We start from the raw sequence: 22,491 nt of genomic DNA, 5'->3' as shown, positions 1-22,491 counted from the left end.
TATTTGAACAAATAATAAAGGAGAACTTCCCCAGTCTGGCAAAGGAAATAGACTTCCAGGAAATCCAGGAAGCTCAGAGAGTCCCAAAGAAGTTGGACCCAAGAAGGAACACACCAAGGCACATCATAATTACATTAGCCAAGATTAAAATGAAGGAGAGAATCCTAGAAGCAGCAAGGGATAAGGGGACAGTCACCTACAAAGGACTTCCCATCAGACTGTCAGTGGATTTCTCAAAAGAGACCTTAGAGGCAAGAAGGAGCTGGAAGGAAGTATTCCAAGTCATGAAATCCAAAGACCTACAGCCAAGACTGCTCTATCCAGCAAAGCTTTCATTTAGAATGGAAGGGCAGATAAAGTGCTTCTCAGATAAGATCAAGTTCAAGGAATTCATCATCAGCAAGCCCTTATTATATGAAATGTTAAAGGGACTTATCTAAGAAAAAGAAGATAAAAAATATGAACAGTGAAAGGACAGCAAACACACAGTTACTAACAACCACACCTAAAACAAAAGCAAACCAAGAGGACAGCTAGATCAGGAGCGGAACCATAGAAAGTATTCCAAGTCATGAAATCCAAAGACCTACAGCCAAGACTGCTCTATCCAGCAAAGCTTTCATTTAGAATGGAAGGGCAGATAAAGTGCTTCTCAGATAAGATCAAGTTCAAGGAATTCATCATCAGCAAGCCCTTATTATATGAAATGTTAAAGGGACTTATCTAAGAAAAAGAAGATAAAAAATATGAACAGTGAAAGGACAGCAAACACACAGTTACTAACAACCACACCTAAAACAAAAGCAAACCAAGAGGACAGCTGGATCAGGAGTGGAACCATAGAAATGAAGAACACGTGGAGGGTTAGCAACAGAGGAGTGGGAGGAGGAGAAGGTACAGAGAATAAGTAGCATAGGTGGTGGGTAGAAAATAGATAGTGGGGAGAGGGCAAGAATACTATGAGAAATACAGAATCTAAAGTGACACATGGACATAAACTAAAGCGGGGGGGAATAATGGGGGAGTGGTGTGCAAGGTGGAAGGGAATGAAGGGGGGGAATAGGACAACTATAATGGCATAATCAATTTTTAAAAAAGTTACTCTGACCGCAGACACCAGCAATTCGGGACGGATGCGCGAAACTACAGTGCTGGCTTCTGCCCACACACAACAGCCTCTTCCCCACCTCCGTTCAGCTGACCAACCACGTGTGTCGGTGAAGGTGAACCCTGGCCTCCAACGACAACCAGCAATGACATCAATTCTGATGGCCTCAGCCCATGTGTGAGAATCGTGTTTTCTGTCTCCTGTGCAGGCCAGTTTGCTTGAGGTGGATTTTTGTTCAGAACCAGTATTGCCTTTTCCACATACAGAATGAAAACACAAGCAGTTATCCGGATATCTGCTCCTTGTGCGCCCCCTCCTTGGCTCTCCCCCCAACAACGGTCTCTTCCTGAAAACCCGTCCACACCCTTCAGGGACCATCTTGCCCATCACAGCAGATCCTGCTGCTGTCCCCCAACGTCCATTCTCCCCTTATTCCACAGCAGGATTCCTCACGCTTTCTCAGGACCATTAACATTTCCGGTGGGGTTGCTCTCAGTTGTGGGGCGTGTCGTGTGCACTGCAGGAAATGGAGTGGCATCCCGGGTCTCCACCCTCGGGATACCCATAGGACCTCCCTCCACCAGACCCAAAATGTCTCCCCGCACTGCCAAATGTCCTGAGGGCAAAAGTGTCCCTGGTTCAGAACGACCATGTAGAGTGTAGGAGCTTTAGGTAGGCCCCCGGTTGCCTGGCTGAAAATCAAATCTAGTCTGCTTCACAACCAATGACTGACCCTTGCCTCATGGAGGAACGATGCTGCAGTGCACCCTGGTCCGGAGTCGCCGCCCCAGCCCAGATCCAGGGCCTGGGCCTTACTGGACATCATGCCCTCACCTGGCTGTCACCCTTTACCTGGACTGCTTCACTCCCTCCCCTGCAGGGTTTTCTCTTGCATCTTGTTTCAGGTTGAATCGTGTCACCCTCCCCCCAGAAAAGATATATTGATATCCTAACCCCTTCAGAATATGACCTTATTTAGAAATAGGGTCATTGAAGATGTGATTACCCTGGAGCTCAGGTCGTACTGGAGCAGGGTGGGCCCTTAATCCAATATGCCTGGTGTCCTTATAGAACGGGAAGAGACACAGACACAGAGAGAGGGAACAAACACCGGGTGACGGCAGAGGCAGAGGTGGGAGTGACCGGCTCCAAGCCAGGGAATAGGAGGGACGCCGGCAGCACAAGAAGCCGGAGAGAGGCAGGAAGGGCTCCCTGCAGGTTTCCCAGGGAGCACGGCCCTGCCAACACCCTGGGCTTAGATTTCTGCCTCCCAGACTGTGAGACGACAAATTTCTGATGTTTTCAGCCACCCAGTCTGTGGTGCTTTGCCACGGCAGCCCTGGGAAAGGAATTCACACTCAAATTCCCGTCTCAAGCTCTGCCCCAAGGAAACCCAGGCACAGCCACCTGGCCTTTCCGCTCAAAGAGCATGAACTGCAGAGCAAGCCTGAGGTGGGAAACAGGAGTCCCTTCCTGAAAGCCTTTCTTTGTGTGAGAAGGAAGGAAAGGAAGAAGGAGAGGAGGAAGGAAAAAGGGGAGAAAGGAAGTGACAGAAGGAGGCAAAGGGGGGAGAGAGGAAAGGAGGGAAAAGGGGAAAACAAGAAATTCACTTTGGGGAATCCTTTCCTCCTTCCGCCCTGCATTCATCCAACAAACAGCATGGGGCACGACCACGTGCCAGGCACTGCTCTAGGTGCAGGCACAGAGGGGTGAACAAAACAGACAGTATCCCTGCCCTCATGGGGTTTACCTACGAGCATGGAGGGCAGACCCTAAAGTGAATGGTCCAGGGGATGATGACAAGTGCCACGGAGAAAAGTAGAGCAAGGGAAGGGCATGTGGAGTACCCGAGGCGGAGGCAGCCACCTAAACAGGGCGGTGCGGGGAACACAGCCCCTGCTGTCAGCTACAGATGCTCCCGTAGTTCTGCCGGATGTGCTCTCAGCTCAGGCAGAGCGCGGCACACCTGGCCCTGGCCTCTTCCTCTTTTCTGCCCCAGCCCTTCCGTGAGGTTTGGGGAGCCCACCTGACCCATGTGCAAAGGCAGAGTCCACGTTCCGGCAGACTGAAAGTTCGCCCCCAACTGTGCTCTAGAATGGAGACTTTAAGAACAATCATTGACTACCAACGTTCCTTCCTTCCTGTGTCCTTCTTTTCAGCCCTCACTCCTACTTCCTGGGATCTCCTCCCAGATAAACCCGTGCCCAGGTCCTCGCCTTGGCCGCAGCATTCAGGAGAGCCAAACCAGGGCGGATGTGCCAGGACAGCTTTGCTGAAAAGGGGTATTTCAACCAAGACCTAAGGAAGGCAAGATGTGGGGGCATCCAGATCTCTGCATCTCCAGGACCTTCCCTGATGTGATGAATGAAGCCTGGTCATAAATCATTTTATTAAGTGGGTCTCCCTCTTTCAACTTTAACTCTCTTGACAGTTGAAAACCCAGTGATGTCAAATATTGAGGAGGACACATGGAAAGCTCCCGGAACATCCTGGCCATGTGACGGGAGGGAGGATGTGGGATTGGAGCAGACACTGCCAACACCTTGCCCACTGTCTCCCGGACACGACCATTTCAGGACACCCGGGCCTGTGTCTGCCTGCCAGCAGGTGTGCTTTTTCGCATTTGTGGATGTCAAAGTCTCTCCATCTGACAGAGTAACAGGCCAGCAATGCCCAGAACAAGCTTCCCCATCCCCTAACATCCCTCATTCAATGGCTGAGAGTACCTGGTGTATAAAAACCCCAGCTCCCTTGCTCGTCTGGTGGAAAGACTCTCACACGTGTGTCTGACCTGCCCCTGAGTTTTCCCTGCAGTGTTCAACTCCAGTCACCCACGCTGGTACCAGCCCCAAAATGCATCCTTCATGTGCCGTTCCCACTTCCTTCTGGTGTTTCCTCCAGTGTCACCGCCCTAGTAAGTGACTTCCCTTGCCTCAGCGTTTTTTTCTTGGGGAATCCAAACTAAGAGATGGACACATCTCCCATCTTTAAAGACGTGTACAGACACACACTGAGGGGGTGCGTGGGCAGGCCGTCCGGTCCTCATGTTTAAAATCTGTACCCCAAATGTGGTGCTTGATCACCAAATCCCTAGCCAGCAGAGTTCAACTTTAAGACGCGCCTGGGTGTGTTTGATGCAAAATAATCCCACCTACGTCATACAGGACTGTTGTCTGCGGTGTAGATGGGCTAGACCGGCCTCCACCGGCTGGGCCTTTTCCTTCCCTTGGGCTCCCACCCCATTCTGCACCCAGAGTGGGTGCCCTGCTGTCCTTCAGCCCATGGAATGCCCAAGGGAGGGACTCTAACAGCCACTGGGGACAGAGCCTCGTCCACGGCCGGGGTCTCAAGCAGCTCTGCGTGTCCCTGAGCTGGAATCTCACGATTTACCTGAGAAACATTTACCTATCATCCTGTCCTTCGGTCCTCATTTTATTTTTCCCAAATCAATTTCTGAAAGTCAAAATGACTGACAGCTTCCTACCCCGGACAATCACTCTCCTTATTTAATAACCCAGCATCGATGACCCCAGAGCTCCCAGAGTGGTGGTGGCTACATGAATCTATACACGTGACACAATGCCATAGAACCGTTTAGAGTGTAGGAGCTTTACACACACACAGAGTGGCGCACCCAGGAGCTGGTGAAAAGCAAGTAAGGTCTACAGCTTAGCTGCCAACATCAATTTCCCAGTGCTGCTAATCACCCCGGCTGTGTAAGATCTATCATGGGGCTGTTAGATGAAGGGTGCATGGCGACTCTGTGTTCTGTGTTTGCCACAGAAAAGTATTTCCAAATAGGAAGGTTTACAAATGCGAATTTAAAAAATATATAAAATAAAACCCCTCATTCAAAACAATAAAAAGAGCTCTCCGAAGAAGACACCCCCAAAGCCGCCCCTTACCTGGGAGCTGGGAATCAGCGCCTTCCACCAGTGCCCGCCTTTCACCAGGTCGACCTCACACAGAGGCACCGACACCTTCCCAATGACACAGTGGCGTGAGAACTTATCGAAATCCACCACGGTGAGGAGCAGGGTCCTCCTCTGCGCTTCCAGGAAGGGGATCTCGAAGGTGTAGCGCTCCTCAAACACGGGCTTCTGGGTCTTGCGCTTGACGCCCGTCTGCTTGGAGTTCTTCTGGTCTGGCAGGAGGCAGATCTTGACGTAAGGGTTTGAGTGGGCCATGTCCTGGCGCGCGCCGTCCTGGGAGATGGGGGGCGGCAGGTCCCGGGCTTCGATCACGCGCACCGTCAGGTGGTTGTGCAGCAGGTCGTACTGGGTGCTGAAGTGCAGCATGCCCAGCTGGTACTTGGACAAGATCTCCTCGTCCGTCAGGAAGTCCACATCGTCGTTGTTGGAGTCCAGGGAGTACAGCCGGGGCTCGAACTTTCTGAAATAGTCATCTGGGGTATAGGTCCGTCGGAGCACCGAGGGCTGGATGGGCTCCTTCTTGGCGCCGAGGACGCCGAACTCGATGGGTTTAACATCGATGAGCGGGGAGCTGGGTCGTCTGGACTCGAGACCTAAATAGTCGCCGGAAATAACAATTAACATCACCACGCAGGGGATGGGACCTGGGCCACAGTTCCCAGATTCTCACATCGTCCACTCCGCTTCATCACGCTCTTGAGCACCTGCCTTCCGCACCGTGAAAGCCTCTCCTTCATTCTCTGAGAGGCAGCATGGCGGCAGCATCAGCTCTGTCACCAGGGTCACAGCAGCTAAGCGCTAGGCATGGTTAAACGCATCACATGTTTCAAGTCATCTCGTCTTCACAAGGTTATTAGCTAACGACCATTTCTCAGCCCATCCCCCCACAGCCATTTTGCAGATGAGGAAACAGAAACACGAATTAACTCGCTCCAGGTCACACAACTAGTAAGAGGAGAAAGCAAGGGTCAAGCCTGGCCGGTGTGGCCCCTGACCCTTGACTCGAACCTTTACTGTTTACTGCCTCTACTTTCAGAATGGGATTCTGGGGCCGGAGTGCTTGGTCAAATTCCAGCCCGGCCACTTACTAGTGAGCCATGTGACTCAGGGCACATTTTTAAAGCTCTGTGGGACTCAGTTTCCCCATCTGTGAAATGGAGCTAATAATGGCACCTACCTCAAAGTACCTATTATACTGCTTCAAGGATCCTATTCAGGGAGCCCTTGGGTTTTACCCTCCTTCCTCCCCCCCACCCAAATCACGCCATTTAGTCGAATATATCAAAGGGGATGGCCTGTGGGCCAAATTCAACCCATGATACATTTTGTTCACGTTTAAAAGTGAGAGAGTTTCATACAAAAACCCAGCTGACCAGTTTCTCTTTAGCAAAATCAGGCAGTACTGGGCTCACAGTCCCACATTGGGACTGAGGACCAGCTTCCCTTTCAGCAGGGCACACGCTGCCTGGCTGTGCACACCCACCCCAGTGCCTCTCAAGGTTGGTCACCAGCCAACACAGCCGTAGGGCGACATTCATCTCCACCCCACCCTCGGCACTCAGTTACTGACACAACCCGCCTGGACCCTGGAGTCACCAGGATCGGCAAGCCCTGCTGTGTGACACGGCAACGCTCACCTTTCGGGGTCTAAAACAACATCGGCCGACAATGTCAATCAGTAGAGCCAACCCAATGAAAAGTGGTCAGTAAAAACAAAAATCAGTCAAAACGATCGCTCTGACTGAACGCGGCAGACGTCAGGTGCAGTGCACTTCCATCACGTTGCCGTATCTCTGTCATCCTGTCTCCTGGACTGTCACGCCACCCTGCCCCTCCCCTTTATGTGTTTCCTTGGGGATGCCTCTGACTGACGGGGAGAGCCAGCTCTCCTCTCCTCTGCCCTCCTGCCCTGGGAACCCAGCTGACAGGATTCTGACTCGTGGACTCTGAGGGAAGGCTGAGCAGCACAGGATGGCTCGGGCCAGGCCCCCAGCCACCACAGAGACACTTACTTGAAATCCGCCGGGTCAGGCTGTATGTAGACTTCGATGTGTCCGAGGACGAGCATCTCCGATCTGGGGAGTTGGTCCGTGGGGTCAGTGGGACGTCACTGGCAGTGTGGACAGAGTCCCCGTCCTTGTCACTGCTCCTGCTGGCCATCCTATGGGAGGGAGAGGTCTCAATGGTTGTCAAAGAATCCCCAGGGACTGGCATCTCTGTGCTTTGGAGAAGAGACCCGTAAGGAAATAGCTCTCAGGCCCAAGGAATACAACTCGGAATAATGCGAATCTGAAATAGTGCGGTAGCTCTAAACTCTCCCCAGTGTCTTGCTTTTTGTACAAAGTGTGAAGTGATATGAATAAATATTTCCCAATTTAGACCAATCAGTCAAAGCTGGGGCTGGGGGGAGGGATATGGAAAAAAATTTTTTAAGAAAACCCTTTTTAAAAAAGATTTTATTTTTAGAGAGAGGGAAAGGGAGGTAAAAAGAGAAGGAGAGGAACATCAATGTGTGGTTGCCTCTTGCACACCCCCCACTGGGGACATGGCCTGCAACCCAGGCATGTGCCCTAACTGTGTATTGAATCAGTGACCCTTTGGTTTGCGGGGCAGCACACAATCCACTGAGCCACACCAGCCAGGGGAGGAGACAGAAACCTATCAGGATATGGCCACGGTGGGGGCGGGGCGCCACTGCAACTAAGTCGAGAGAAGCCTGTCAGTCTTCAGTCTGGAAGGAAACTTGTGGCTGTTTATGTGCGTCTCAACTTTTGCAAGTGGCTCTCAGTGAGAAATGCCCTGCTGTTTCAATGGTCACTGTGTCTGTCATTTAACATCTTTTAGAAATATCCCAGAACAATGTCACTCAAGGGTTCTTTAGTGGCAGGGCTCTAGCTACAAAATAGCCCTGAGAATCGATGATGGAAGAACAATACTTTGATGTAAAGAAACAGCTATGAGTTAGCAGCAGGCACGATTCAACGTGCATCCAATGGAAACATGGAAAGCCCTGGGTCGGAGGGGAGGTAAATACAAAGTAGTAATTAAGGAGACAACCTCTCGGTTTGGACCCTGGCTGGGTGACCCTGGGCAAATCCCTTCCTCTCTCTGTGCCTCCATCTCCCCATCTGTAAAATGGGAATAATAACAGTGCCCACCTTGCATGGTTGCTGTGAATACTGAACGAGTTCACACGTATAAAATGTTCACAATAGTGCTTGGTATTTCATAGGTAGGTGCCAAATATATTTCAGCTAATGTTATTAACAGGGGTGGCTTTAAGAATCCCCCAACAGCCATTATGCTACTAGGATGGGATGCTGCATGGGCAGGGGGGAGGGAGGGCACAAAAGCTGGCAAGTGGCCGTGAGACAGATGCTGAGAACAACAGGCCCCAAGCCATCACAGCTGCAGATTGATGTGTTCTGAGACTATCCCCCCAGGTTGACATTTAAGCCTGCAGGGAAACTAGTCCTGAAAAATGCAAGTTTTGAATTCGCTGAGGTTTTCCGATACAGCCTGCACATGAAATGAGACGGATCTGATGTTCTTCCAAAGTGGTAATAAGGGTCACCGTGAGGACGAGACCGGGTGTATTACAAGAGGAGGAAGCGCACAGTCCTTGTCTGCCTCCTGCTCCTGGTCTCTGGAAGGTGAACAAGGCGGATGAGATGTGGGGCACGGAAAATAGGGGAGGGCACGGAAAACATGGGCTCACATTGTACCGATCGTTCTTGTTCTCCCTTAAACAGAAGCTGTTGCATCTTCCAAGGACAGCAGCACCACACATTATGGCCACCGAGGCATCTCCACCTGCACAGCCTACTTTCCGGCTGTCACACCTCGGCTGTCACACCTCTGCGGCAGTCACTTCCACCTGGAAGTCCCGCCCAGCCTTCAAGGGTCAGCTCGTACACCACCGGCCCCAGAAGCCGTAGCTGAGTCCCCTCAGACACAGTACCAGGGTGCGCCTGGGCCACCCCATCTCCTCCGCCACCTGGCAACCACCAGGCCTCCCTGCCCTTCCTCCAACACACCGAGCCACACCGTTCCCTCTGCCCGGAATGCTCTTCCAGTCCCCATCACCTGTCTGGTTCCTTGTCATCACTCAGGTCTCAGCTTCAGTGGTATCTCCTCAGGGAGACCCCATCCTGTCCCCATCACTTCACCAACCCCCTTCAGCCTTATCCGGGCACCTGCTTTTTTCCCTCTTTGACAGTGCACATACCTCAACTTTAGTTGTGGCCTGCCTGCTTTTCTTCTGCATCGGACACCAAGCGGTAGCCCCACAGGGGTAGCAACAGTATCTGTCTCAGTCACCACTGCCAACCTTGCCCTACGGCCTGGCACTTCAGGGATGCTCCACATTTATCTTCTCAGTGAATGAACGAACACACCCTTCTGGTGGTTCTTATCCCACTTCTCTTGTGTCAATGATCTCAATGCAAGTGTTGTCACCCCTCCTATACCAGGGCACATTTCTTAATGGTGAGATATGTACTTGTTATGATCAAAGGTACCAGGTGCTGGGTGCCTGCTGTTTGCCAGACACTGGGCTAACTGCTCTGTATGAACCATCTCATTTCACCCATAAAGTAATTTGGGAATTAGTTGTTACTAATAACCATGCCCCTTTTATAGGTGGGGAAATGGAAGCCCCAGGGTGGGGCGCAGGGGGAGGGTGGATAATTAATCGGCACCACTGTTAATGGTGGAACCTCGACTGAGTCAAGGGACAACAGGCTCTGGGTCACAGCTCCACACCTCCCACACTTCTGAGCTGGGCAGTAGGCACTCCACACACGCGTGTTGGACAGACAAATCACTTGACTTTAATTCCTCTCCAATGAGGGTCTTCCTGTAATTGCCCCAAGAGGAGCCAGCTGGATCGTACAGTTTTTCTGCCCCTCACCAGGCCAGCCCAGCCCGGGAAAGCTTGCAACCCATGTGACAGAAGCACATGTGACAATAACAGTGTGTCCCCCACCCAAAGGGCCAGCTCATCCACCACCCCTGTGGTTCTGGGCTCAACTATCACAGCAGAAACGGCATCACAAAGCCTGCACACTTGACATTTCTACTTCCTGCCTGTTTGATAACATGCCCCTGCCCATTTGGTAAGTAAATCTGGGGAAAACACAAGTTATAAATTCGCTTTCTGAAGGATTTAACCTGCTTCCCCAGATTTCTCTCAACATTTTGTACTATGTTGAAAGCCAAAAGTGCACTAAGTGATACCCAGGATCCAAGGAAGACCTGGCTCATCCTGGGCAGCACGAAGTTCACGTACAGCTGTGCCGGCTGCAGCCTGCACAACTCCAGGTGGTGCCCTTCCCAATAACCACCCAGTGAAGGGCGCCTCCTGAAGTCGTGTTGTGCGCTGGCTCTGCTAGGAAGTTTCCAACCCACTTCTTTGCTTGTGGCAAAATCAAAAGAACTGTCTCCCCAGAGGGCCCCACCCCTTGCCCCCTAAAAAGAGCCCTCTGCTTGCCCAAAGGGTCAGCAGCCTGTCAAACACAACTGTCATCCAACTCAGCGGCTGTGCATCCCTAACACTCCATCTGGGTGTCTGGGGACAAACTTATACCCAACTGTGATTTTCAATGTCCATCGCTTCAAAAGAAAATCCAAGTTCCTTAATCTGGCAATCAAGACCCTACACAATCTGAGTTTACAGAATCGTTTTCTACAATCCCTGCAACAACTCCAAGACATAGTACCTGGTGTTTTCTGCCCCGGGTCCAGTTATAGCACACAAATTGTCTGTTACAAAGGGCAGCAAACTACAGGGCCAAACCCACTGCCTGATTTTGTAAACTAAGTGTTACTGGAACACAGCCACGCCCACTCACTAATGTACTGACTGTTACTTCTACACTGGAATGACAGAATTGACTAGTTGTAACAGCGACAAAGCCTATGAGGCTGAGATATTTACCATCTGGCCCTTTACAGGTGAAGTGTGACAACCTCTGTTCTACTAGCCTAGCTCATGTGTTTCAAGTGGGAATGACCCTTTTCCTGGTTTCAGGATGGTCAGGCAACCCAGACAAGGTCCCAGCACCATTTCCCATGCAAAAGTGACTGGGTCCCGTGTCTGGCACATTTATACCAAGCCAGGGTAGTGAGAGCCTTTCCTGGTGTTCTTGCTGCCGCTAAGAATGAAGCAGAGAAGAAAGAAGCTTAAGAATGAGGCCAATACAAGAGAAACAGAAAGAAAACGAGAGAGTACATGCACACAAACACACACAGTCATGATTTCATGTAAGCCCCTAGATCCAGCTACGCCTGAAGCCATTCCACCTGGATTTTTTCCATTAAAAAATTCTATGCAGGACTTTCATATGGGTGTGCAGGGAGTGAATGCACAGCCCTCGGGGGTGACTGGACTTGTGTACCCGCCCTACCTCCTGTACTAGAGTTTAAGTCCCCTGAACACAGAAACAGGACTCTGTCAAGCCTGTGTGTCCCACAGTGCCTGCAGGATACACTCAAGAAATAAGTACTGAAGAAACTACAATGAACTTTTCAATTGGATGACTGGCACTTTCAGGATTCACTTTCTGCCTGTAGGTTAGTCAGTTGGTCAACAATCACGTTTTGGAGTAAGACAGATGAAGACCCTGCCCTCACAGAGCCAGCATTCTTCTGAGCATGGCCTTAACAAAAAGACACCAGATGGGCTGAGCCAACCTCCGACCCATAGGGCACTGGAAAATGGGACTGAGCTCTTGATTAATGAGTCGATTTCACCAAACATTTCAACTCTGCTCACACCTGCAGGACTCAGGCTACAACCTATGAGTAATGGAAGAGCACCTTATCATCGCCTTTAACCAGTTTAAAGGATCCCTATCAACACCTAATAAAGACAGAAATGAGTCCTTACTACTGCAATAAGCACGGCACGTGCATCCATCATTACTCTTAACAGCCCTACAAAGTAAGTTCTGTGACTGTTCCCACTTTACAGATGAGGAAACCGAGACAAAAACAGGGTAAAAAGACCCTCATTTAGGATTACCAACCAGGTGTCGAGCATTCTGGAGTCCTTCTCCATATACTAATTCCTGTCGGCACCACGACAACCCTATGAGATAAATACTATTATTTTCATCATTCCCATTGCACACATGGGAAAGTCAAGGCACAGAGGGCTCACGCAACTTGCTCATGATCACAGAACCAGGAAAAAAGTAGAAGAAACAAGATATCAACTCACAGGGACTGACAGAGAACCATTTTGTTATAGAAATATTCGACACCTGCTTCTAAAGAAGGGCAAACAAGAGGAAGGACTGAGGCATGACTCCCCGACCCGGAGGGAGAGATTGGGCACCACAGTCCTTTGGAATCTCAGCCCGAGGATTTAGCGGATTCAGCACCGGGTCCCACTGTGGCTCCAGCTTTGGGCCCCTGCACTGTTGCTCTCCTCTCTGGGCCTCTCCATCTGTCTCGTGAGAAGTTGCACTTGATTATTCCCAGACCCTCGAGGCTCAACCCAGACTCTCGGTCCACATTCCTCTCCCAGCCACAGAGAGGTGGACCAGACACATGGCTGAAAAGCTTCAAAACCGTGTTCCCAAAATATCTGAGTGACTGGCAGATGGAGATGTTGGATGCAGGCGCGGGAGGAGAACGAATTGGAAATAAAATGAAAGATGCCAAAAAGAACATAAACAGCGTTGGAGGACAGGATGGAGCCTGGAGGTGCTTTTCGGCTTCTCTATTTCTGAAGCTCGTGGTCAGACCAGCTCAGATGCACTTGTTTGTTCATTCCATCTACACAGCCAGGCACCACTTACTCAGCATTTACTATGTGCCAAGCGCGAGGCCAATCTGTCACACTGACTTGGAGGGACACCTTTGGAATCTGGATATCCCTTGAAGACTATCGATGTTCACAGGTCTCTTTTTACTCTTGGAAGGACACTCAATGTGATCACAAGTGCCCACATGTTTGGCATCACACAGTTCACATCTCGGAAAATGGGAAACTAGCAGAACAAAAGTCCCACCACCAGCTGGTCTCACCAGCTTGCCAAATACATTGAGAGGCACAGAGCATGTCCCCATCGACAGCAAAGAAGTCCACGGGCACTCTGCCTTTCCCACTTTCGTACCCTGCATCCTCCTTCCCTTGGCCAGGCCCCCTCTCAGAAACTGAGAAAAGAAAGGTCTCGAGATCGCTCTCCAGGAAGTTCAGAGCAGTGTTACTTACAGCCAGGGAGGAGTCTGGGCAGGAAAAGGTCCCAGAATTTCAACTTCATCCTCACTCGACTGGCAACAGCTGGACTCATAGCACTTCTGACAGCAGTGCCGGCAAGTCCATCTGCACAGCAGCAGATCGGAGATTCTAGAAAGAAAACCCTGAGGCCATTGGGGGAGGCGGGTAGGGGAGGGGGTTAGAGGGGACACGGGAAGGGTGGAGAGGAGGAAAAGGAAAAACACCCGAATTACAAGCAGCCCATCCCTGGGAAGAAATGACATTGGGGAGGTCTGTCTCTGCTGTCAGCACTTGGAACAAAATGTTTTCCATTTCTATTTACCAACTGCAGGCACAAAGATGGCAAACACCAACTCGCCGGAGCCATTAATAGCCAGCAAAACATTTGCAGGTAGTTTCTTTTGTAGTTTATGGAAACGTCTTTCTTCGCATGTGGGCGGTAGACCCAACATGGTGAGGGCTATACAACATGTTCCCGAAACACAATGAATATTAGTCTGTCTTCTTGAAAGCAAAGCAAAAATAGTTTTTTCTAAAAAAGATAATTGCAGCGATGGGAAAGGAAACAGAGATAATCAAATGAAATAAGTAGGGGGTGGGGCGGGAAACCTATCTGGTGGACTAGTGTCTTTTCCCAGGGATCTCCCTGCCACAGAAAGTCAGTGAAACGGTGCCCTTATCAACATCCGGTTACTGTTTAATATTCAATATTCCCCAGAGCCTCACAAAAGACTCCAAACGAAAAGCAAGCATTTCTTGATTAGAAGCCAGACCAAATGAATCATTGAATTAACCCACCTCGTTTAAAGGTTCCAACTGCCCTTTTAGAGATCCAAGATGAAGCCATGGGGTGGAGGGGGTGGGGGTGACAAAAAGAGAGAGACAAAACCAGTTTAGCAATATTCCAGCAACTCAAAAAAGAAAAAAAAAAAAAAGCTCTGGATCTTTCCACTTACCATCCTGGGCAGGGAGCTGACTTCCTAACAAGGTGTTGCTATCCCCAGAGCTGCTGGTAGCCTCCTGGCTAACCAATACCAAATAAATGGGAAACTTGAGCATTTCGGTTTGATTTGCACCGTATGCTGTTATGAATCAGAGCGGGTGGATAGATAGTCATGCTATCCAATGCAGCCACACTTTAGAAGAGCAAACCTTCCTATACAGAAATAGCCCTGAAGCCAACCCAAAAGGACATGATTAGCTAACATGCAGGCGGGCACAGAGTGGATGTGACTTGGCTCCCCCGCCCTTCTGGAGGCACTGCCTTCCAAGTCTGCTCCAATGGAGACGGTGGGGAGCTTCATATGACCACCCACAAACAGAGGGAGCCAAAAAGGAAGGCATAATCTGGTCCTTGGAGGAGGGACAGGCTGCCTCTGTTCTTTGGCCCCACCCCACATCTCATTTTCTCACAGGTTCCCAAGACACAGAATCCTTCCCCTTTTCCAGGGAAGAGTCTTGATGGTTTTCCAAATGGGCCAAGTAAACCAGGTACGTTAGGAGGAGTCCCATATCCTAGCCTGGGACATATCCCAGAGATGAACTCAGGTGGGACTTGAACTCAGAACTCCGAGGGAGGAAGTTAATTGTCTCTTTCAATTCTCTTGCAAGGAAAAGAAAGACTCAGTTTGGTACCATTCTATGTTAATATCTTCCCTCATAGGTGCAAATCTCCCCCCAACCCACACCCCCCCCAAAGAGGACTCCCAGCTCAGAGCCCTGCAGAGCGCCCTTTACAGCCAGAATCTAAGAATGCAGCATTATTCTCACTGTATTTCTTTTTCCAGTTGCCTCTGTTTATATCAAGTGATCCTGGTTTTCTAATGTGGTACTGACACAAAGTTTCCCTTTCATATGAGTTTTTAAAGTAAAAAAAGGGGGTGGGGAGTTCATTTATAGAAAAATTAAGTAAAAAACCATACGGGTGGGTACATAGCTCATGAAAAATTCACGGTCCTTGAAGTGGTAAGGATATAGCCGCACCTTGGGAAACAGGTCTTGGGCACTAGTCACAAACTCTTCCAAAGGCAAAACTCAAACCAGAACAAGACCTGCCTGTGGGGTGGGGTGATGGCGGGGAGGGCACACAGAGAGCTGAGTAGAGAAATGCCAGTCCCGGCATCACCACTAGCCGATCATGTGACTTGGGCAAGTCCTGGGGCCGATCTGAGCCTCCGTTACCTCTTTTCTTTCATGGAAACACTAAACTAGGGTACTGACTATGAAAATGCTTGTGTGCTGCCCAGCTGCAAACTATCTGCCCCCCTTTCTGTGGCTTATGAGGAAAAGGTGGTTTGTCAAGACCAATTAGAACCTACCAGGCACCAGGGACTGTCCTGGCCAACAGGACAGTGAGCCAAACATCAACAAGCTACATCCTCATGGGGCTTACAAAAGCAAGTGCTTTAAAATGCTTCCAATAAAGTGGAAGGATAAAGTGATACTTTTTCCCAATTCTGCCCATAATCTTCATTTAGGGAAGCATTTTCTCAGTATGTGGTGATCAAAAGAGAACCATTTATAAAAGCACAATGAGCAGAGATAAAGCCACCTCGGGGTCTCTGCTAAGAAACAACCATCCAGCCTCCTCCAGACCCAGGTGCGAGATGAGTGTGTCGGGGAGCAAAGAGAAACCAAGGAAGAGGAAGAAAGAGAAAAGGGAAGATGCTCTCATGCTACCAGGCATGTCTGGTGAGCCTTTGCTCACAATGGTTCCACTGGGTTCATATGTTTGACCCAATGGAGAACGGACTCAAGCCAGAAAGAAACAGAATGAGAGCACACCCGGCATTCTGCGATGCGGTTGACGAACCTGACCTGCAGCCTGTTTTTGTACGGCACTCAGCTAGGAATGGTCTGTACACTTTTAAGTGTTTGAAAAAAAGTCAAAAGGAGATGAGTACTTCTTGATTCGTGCAGAGTACATGAAATTCAAATTTCAACGTCCACAAATAAAGTTTCATTGGAACACAACCACACCCATTCATTTACTATCATGTATGGCTATTCAGCACCAGTTAGAGTAGGAGAGTTGAGACACAAACCTTGTAACCCGCAAAGAAAAAAAAACATTTACTCTTTGGCCCTTTACAGAAAAAGTTTAACAACTTGTTCTAGAAGTAAAGCCAACACCTCCAGGCCTTCCTCATACTCGATGCTTAACAAATGCCCCACTGATCCCCACAATCCTGCCTTTTAGATCTCACCTCAACCCCTGAAGCAGCCGTGTGGCCTTGCACAAATCATTTGATTTCCCTGAGCTGAAGGCGGTCAAGAACTATAAAAGCCTGTCCAAATGTCCTTCGCATCTCACTAGGTCGTGCGCTGAGAGGCATGGCCTGTGCTGTTTTCACAGCTGTGCTCCCAGAGCCCACACACTGTAAGTGCCTACCCAGCTGTCTGTTCAGTGACTGACTACTGAGTAGTCCCCCTAACAACATCCAGGACCCAGTGGCTGCAAACATGACCTTCAATGAACTTGAAGAGATAGATGACCTGGGGATTTCGAGAAAAGGAAGCCAGTGGAGCTAATCTAAATCAGGAGAGGGATGAGGAGGCTAGCCAGGTGGCAGAGCTCAGAGTTTCTGGCAGACAGAAAAGTCTGAGGACAAAATGAGGGAATTCTGAACCAGAGGGAAACTAGGGGACCAGCAGGCCCCCAGTAGTGGCGGAGGAGATGAGAACTAAGCCCAGATGCACCCTGAATGTAGGAGCTTGTAGGCTTCTCTGCCAGGCTCAAAGGAGCCAGTCCCAGAAGCAAGCAGCTCAAAGGGTCTGACTGCATGACCTTGGCGCTGACCTGTCATCACTTCCAGCCTTGTATTAAGAAAAGGTCTCTTAGTTAGGCAGATCCCCCGCCCACAAAAAGAAAATCATGCTTGGAAATTATTTCAGCCAGATGACTATTGGGGAGTTTCCCCCAAATAATGGGGGTCCACAACTCCCATCCCCAATACAATGGCCTAAAGTAACCAACTGCCCTACCACTACCGCCAGCACCACCACCAGCACGCTTCTGGTGTGTCCCCCATCCCTCTGCACCCAGAGCCCGGGAGAGACGACGTCCTGGTCCCTCCTGGCCGGAACAGCTGCCTCAGGCTCCTGGGCCGGCCAATCAGTCCCAGCCATCTCCAAGGCAACCTCAGCTGGCCCGCCGCGCCGCCGGCTCGCCCCAGGCCGCCCTCGAGGTGGCCCCTCCCCTGGGGTGGGGTGCAAAGGGACAGGGAGGGGGAGGGGGAACGGAGAGAAAAGTCCGCCTAACCCCCCGTTCCCTCCCAAGGAGACGACGGCGCGAGTGTAGAGTTCGCAGGGGACCCTTCATTCCAGGAGTGTGTGTGTGTGGCGCGCGGGGTGTGGGGGTGTGGGGGTCCCAGCCTCTTCTCCTGGGGCGCACAGGTTGCCGAGGTCGTGCACCCTTTTTCCGAGGCAAGTTTGCAGGAGCCCCGCCTGCGTGCCCTTTCTTACGCGCGCTCACGGTCAAAAGGGGCACAGCCCCTCCACCCACACCGCGGACCTGGCCCCCCAGCCTCAGCCCTACCTGGATGTACGCCATTTTCGCCCGTGCGACTCACTCCGGCCCGGGCATGGCGCCGCCACGGCCACTTTGCCCTCGCCAAAGGGAGAGGGGAGAGAAAGCAAAGGGGGAAAGGAAGAAAAGGAGGCCGGTGGCCCCAGACGTGACTGGCGTGGCTGATGAGCGGCTCCCGCCCCTCCGCCGGCCGCCCCGTCCTTGCCTTTCCCTGCGTTTCGGCTCCGGGAGTCGGGGCCACCTCCAGTTTGGGGGAGCTGAGGTACCCAGGTCCCCCGCCTCGGCCTCCCTCGCTGTGTCGCGCTCCCCCTGGAGTCGCTCCCCAGGCTGGAATGAAGCCAGGGCTCCTGAGGAGGGAGCTGGGGGCAGCCGCGGGAACTGCAACGACCCCGGCAGGCGGGGCCGAAGACGCAGGGGCCGGTGCACGCGAGAGGCGGGGGGAGGGGATGGGGATGGAGAAGCGGGTGGGAGAGGGCGGTGCACGGGTCAGCCCAACCAGTCGGCGCCAGGGCTGGCACCTACCGAGAACAGAGCCTCCGGGGTGGCCGTGAAACCGAGGCGAGTACAGTACAGCCTGCCATAGAGTCTGGAGCTGGTAAGGTCTTCCCCAGTCCAGCCCTCTCTCAAACCAAACCAGCTTGGAAAAACTTTATTCCCGCCCCATGCGACGCGCCTAGAACTGTTGCAGTGCGGAACGCAGAGGCCAGATGAATGGGAGCCCCAGGTTAAGGTGGGGCGTGGGGCACCTCAAGGGAGACGCGGCCTGGGACGCAGGGGGCTCACGGAAAGAGCGAAGCGCCCCTTTGCCCTAACCTGATCGAGTTGCACCCTTGGCGCAACAGGTTTGGCGCGGGGCGGCTGGACAGCGCCACCCAGCGTCGTGCCCAGAGTCGTGAGCGCATCTGCTCGCTCAAAGCTCCGCGCCACCAAGCGCGCGCCCCAGGGCGTGTCCACCTGGCAGCTTCCCCTCCAGGCTGCTACGCCCTGGGCCCAGAAGCCTCCCCCTAGACGGTCCTCCCACTCCAAGGCCGCAGAGCTGGGAGCTGGATCAGCATTGAGGGATCTGAGGTGGAACATTGCCCTCCGCCGGCTCTGTTTTTAAATGCCCAGCTATCTGCAGTTGCCAGTCAGGAGTTTATCAACCTTCTTTCTAACCTCTCAATACCTCTGTCTTTTCATGGGTAAAAAATAACATAAAATCTCTGCCCTGCCTCTTTCAGGGCCATTTTGTGGGAATAAATGAGGAAATGAATGTGGAAATAATAAAAGATGTGCTACACATGTTTATATATTTTGTGTGAAAATCTAGTGTACATATACATTGTGATATATCTCATTTGGAGCACATGGCATGTAACACATGCTAAGCTCTCATAAGTCAACAACACCCACGAGCATTACTGCATTTCATCCTTCTTGCGCACTCCTATGCATCTAGCATAGTGCCTGTGAGGCAGCAGAGAGTCAGGAAGGAAGAAACTCCTGGGATGCCCCAGGGCTAAAATAAAGGACATTGGTACTGGATGGAGACCCCATTCTAAGACCTGTTGTTCCAGCTTTCTGGAAAAGGGATGAATCATGGTAAATCATAAATGCACCTGTGCCGAAGATGCTACATGACCCCTGCTTCATTATAATAACATTATAATAAATTAGCATTGTAGGACCCCCTTCCCCAGTGGCCAATCAAGGAAAGTCATGGGAGACCACATGTGCAGTAGCTTTAAAGTAATACAACTACTTGTACATGCACAATAAAACCCCGCCAAAGCTAGCCAGGAAATATCCACCCTATAAGAACAGAATCCCTCCAGCCCCCGAGGTCAATCTCTGCTCAGGGTTGGCCCACTCCCATGTTCTGTGGAGTGTACTATTAATTAATAAATTTGTGCTGTGTCTTTCTACAATGAACTCTCTGTGCATTTGGTTCTTTGTCTGTGATCACCAAGAACCTGGTTACCTGTGCCCACCTGTGACACCTGAACAGAGGAGGTACTCATTCAGTGTTTTTGTTGCTGCTGTTGACTTGACTCTTAACTTTATGAAGAAAGCACTGCAATTATCCTCAATTTACAGATGAGGAAACTGAGGTACAGAGAGGGAAGCCGAGGCCTGGCAGCTGGCAGCTAGTGCACTGGCGTTTGGACCCACATCGTCCACACTCCTAACAAGTTTATGGTATTTATCCAGTGTTTCTTCTGCACTGATGGGAAAGGGTAATTTGATTGGTAGGAAGTGGGCTTCACAGAGGAGGGTGCTTCACAGAGGAGGGTGCCTGCTAGGACGGGTGCCCCTTGAGGGGACTTGTCAGAGATGGAAGAATTTACCAGGGGTTCCCATGGAGAATAGCTGACGTTTTTTGAGACTGTGTGTCTGAAAGACTGTTTTAAGGCTTTTATACAAATTCAATCTTTTAACTCTCTGATAATCATGAAGTGGACACTATTACTATCCCACTCCTTAGATGAGAAAAAAGGAGTCGTAAAGAGGCGAAATAACGTGCCCAGGGGTATACAGCATCAAGGAATTGGGGTTCGGAGGAAGATTAAGCTGCAACCTTCCACAAGCCCCTGCACCTGGCTACCTCACAGTGCAGAATCTTGGGAGGAAATGGTGTGTATGAAATCTTTAGGGTTAGTTTGGGACCTTAGTCCCTAAAGAATTAAAATTGTCTGAGAATACCAAGTACACCTCCTCCAAAGGAGGACATTATTTTTTAAATGGGGGTGATAGAACCTGCCTCTGGTGTTATCAAACGCGTTCATGTATATAAAGCACCTGGCATGCAGTAGGTGCTTAATACACTCTTGCTGAAAGAATGAATGCATGGTAAGAACACTTCTAACTGGAGTTATTAGGACCGAGAGCTGAGCACTGTACATGCTTTCCTGTTAAATCCTCACCAGAGCCCCACAATGTGGGTGCTGTTATCGTCTCATCCATCTTACAGGTGAGGAAGCTGAAGCTCTGAGAGGAAGTGAGTCACCCAAGGTAAACAAGGAAAAATGACAGGGACAGGGTGAAAGCGCAGATCTGTTTAGCTCTAAAAGCCCAAGTCTTCAAAGCTGCACCATCTGCCTCAGATGTGAGGATGAATGAGGAGTCAGTCCTAAGCCATTCATCAAGGGAGTGTCAGTTGTCACTCCAAGACCGGAGTTCGGGGTCCCCAGCTCCGTGAGCCTCTCCCTGCCCTTTTCAGGGTCCTGCAGTCTGGCTTTGAGGTGCGAGGTGGACAAGGCAGCTGAGAAGTTCACAGGTCTCGGAGGAGACACCCACAGTCAAGGAGACTGACAAATGCGTGGCATTGCATGTGGCCCATGGTGTGGTAAAGTGGGGCCAGCAATCTGTGGGGTTACAGACGAAGAGACCCAACTTAGTATCTTTAGGGTCACAGGAGGTTTTCTAGAGGGGGTGGCATTAAGCCAAATCCCAAAGATCAAAAAATGGGGAGATGATTCTAGAGTCCGATGGTGCTTGACTTGGCCGGGGCAGGGTGGTGGGGGAGTAGCCGGGGCCCATGGATAGAATCCTGGAGAGTCCATGAACTTAGAAAAGAAAAAAGTTACATCTCCATTGTCACTAACCTCTACCTAAGATTCATTATCTCCTTTCATTACGGATGCAGGGAGCAACATTAGTACTTACCTGGGGCATTGGCACCAGTAGAAATTTGTATATTCATATCACATTACAGTTGTTGCAAATAACTTGAAATTTCTTTTATACTCTTTACTGCTTGAAAATTCTAACTGTTATTAGACCCACCACTGGCTCTTTCTATGGAATGCATTCATGGAGAAGCACATATATTACCATCTAAATTAATTTCAATATTTTGATAAGTAGATAGCAATATAACTATAATTTCATTATAAGCTTGAATATTCTACTCGATGGTTTAAAAAACATTATTTTGAGATAGGGTCTATAGGCTTCCACAGGCTAGCAAGGGGTCCTTGGCGCAGAAAGAATTAAGAACCCTTGAAAGTAGCATGTGTGTTAACCTCAGAGGTGAGCATGAGAACTGCAAGCAGTTCGGCTGGAGCCCAGAGAGGGAGGTGTCAGGTGAGGTCTAACAGGTAGGAGGGGCCAGATGCCAGGCAGCCTCATAAATTCCCCCATGCAAGAGGGATCAGGTTCAGAAAGCAAGATGTTGGGAGGGCGGTCTGATTGTGTGCATGGAATAGGCAAGCCCAGAGACAGGAAGCCGTTGCCACAACCCAAGTAAGGAGTGATGTGCCTCTGAACTAAGGTCACGGCAGTGAATAATGGCTGTAAATGAATACGCAGTAATGAAGCTGTGGAAGGCAAGGCGAGCTAAAGGAAAGCAGTTTGCTGGAAGAGGAGTCGGGGTTTTGTGTTTGGATATGTCGAATCTCAGATGTATATTATCTAGGGTTCCTGAAAGAAACCCAATTCAATCCAGCTGGAGCAAAGCAGAACTCACGGGCTCATTAACTGGGAGTCCAGGGGCCAATCCTGCAGCTGCGGCCGGACTTAGGGATGCTGTTGGTGTCGTGAGGACCCAGCTCGCTTCCTCTCACTCTGTATCTCACCTTCCCACAGCTTCTCTCTGAACACTGGATTTTCCCCTAGTGTATGTTTGCTTCACATGGCAGAAAAACGGCCACTAGTGGCCCTGAGCTTGTGTTTTAACAGCTTATATTCCAAATAGAAAGAAAACCTTAAGGAAAAA

The 22,491-nt window shown here is 50.4% G+C and overlaps 1 protein-coding gene across 5 annotated transcripts in view; it reads right to left on the bottom strand.

Annotated features, from left to right (window-relative positions):
* SYT17 (synaptotagmin 17) overlaps positions 1-18,224 on the bottom strand; it is a 73,563-nt gene extending 55,339 nt beyond the window's left edge. Inside the window, exons 1-5 of one of the 5 annotated variants that reach the window (XM_037067719.1) lie at positions 17,805-18,224; positions 14,066-14,088; positions 13,262-13,410; positions 7,053-7,201; positions 5,014-5,633 (exon numbers count right to left, since the gene is read on the bottom strand). In XM_037067719.1, the coding sequence (XP_036923614.1) occupies positions 5,014-5,633; positions 7,053-7,200 (768 nt within the window). In that variant the 5' untranslated portion in view covers position 7,201; positions 13,262-13,410; positions 14,066-14,088; positions 17,805-18,224. Of the gene's footprint in view, positions 1-5,013; positions 5,634-7,052; positions 7,262-13,261; positions 13,411-14,065; positions 14,089-17,804 lie in introns of all 5 variants that reach the window. The other 4 variants (XM_037067714.1, XM_037067716.1, XM_037067718.1 and 1 more) reach the window with 4 other exon arrangements.
* Between the last annotated feature and the right edge of the window lie 4,267 nt (positions 18,225-22,491).

Source organism: Sturnira hondurensis, unplaced genomic scaffold (assembly GCF_014824575.4).
Source record: "Sturnira hondurensis isolate 20B ecotype Veracruz unplaced genomic scaffold, ASM1482457v3 Scaffold0017394, whole genome shotgun sequence".
Taxonomy (NCBI): domain Eukaryota; kingdom Metazoa; phylum Chordata; class Mammalia; order Chiroptera; family Phyllostomidae; genus Sturnira; species Sturnira hondurensis.
This window is presented reverse-complemented; position numbering and strand designations above follow the sequence as displayed.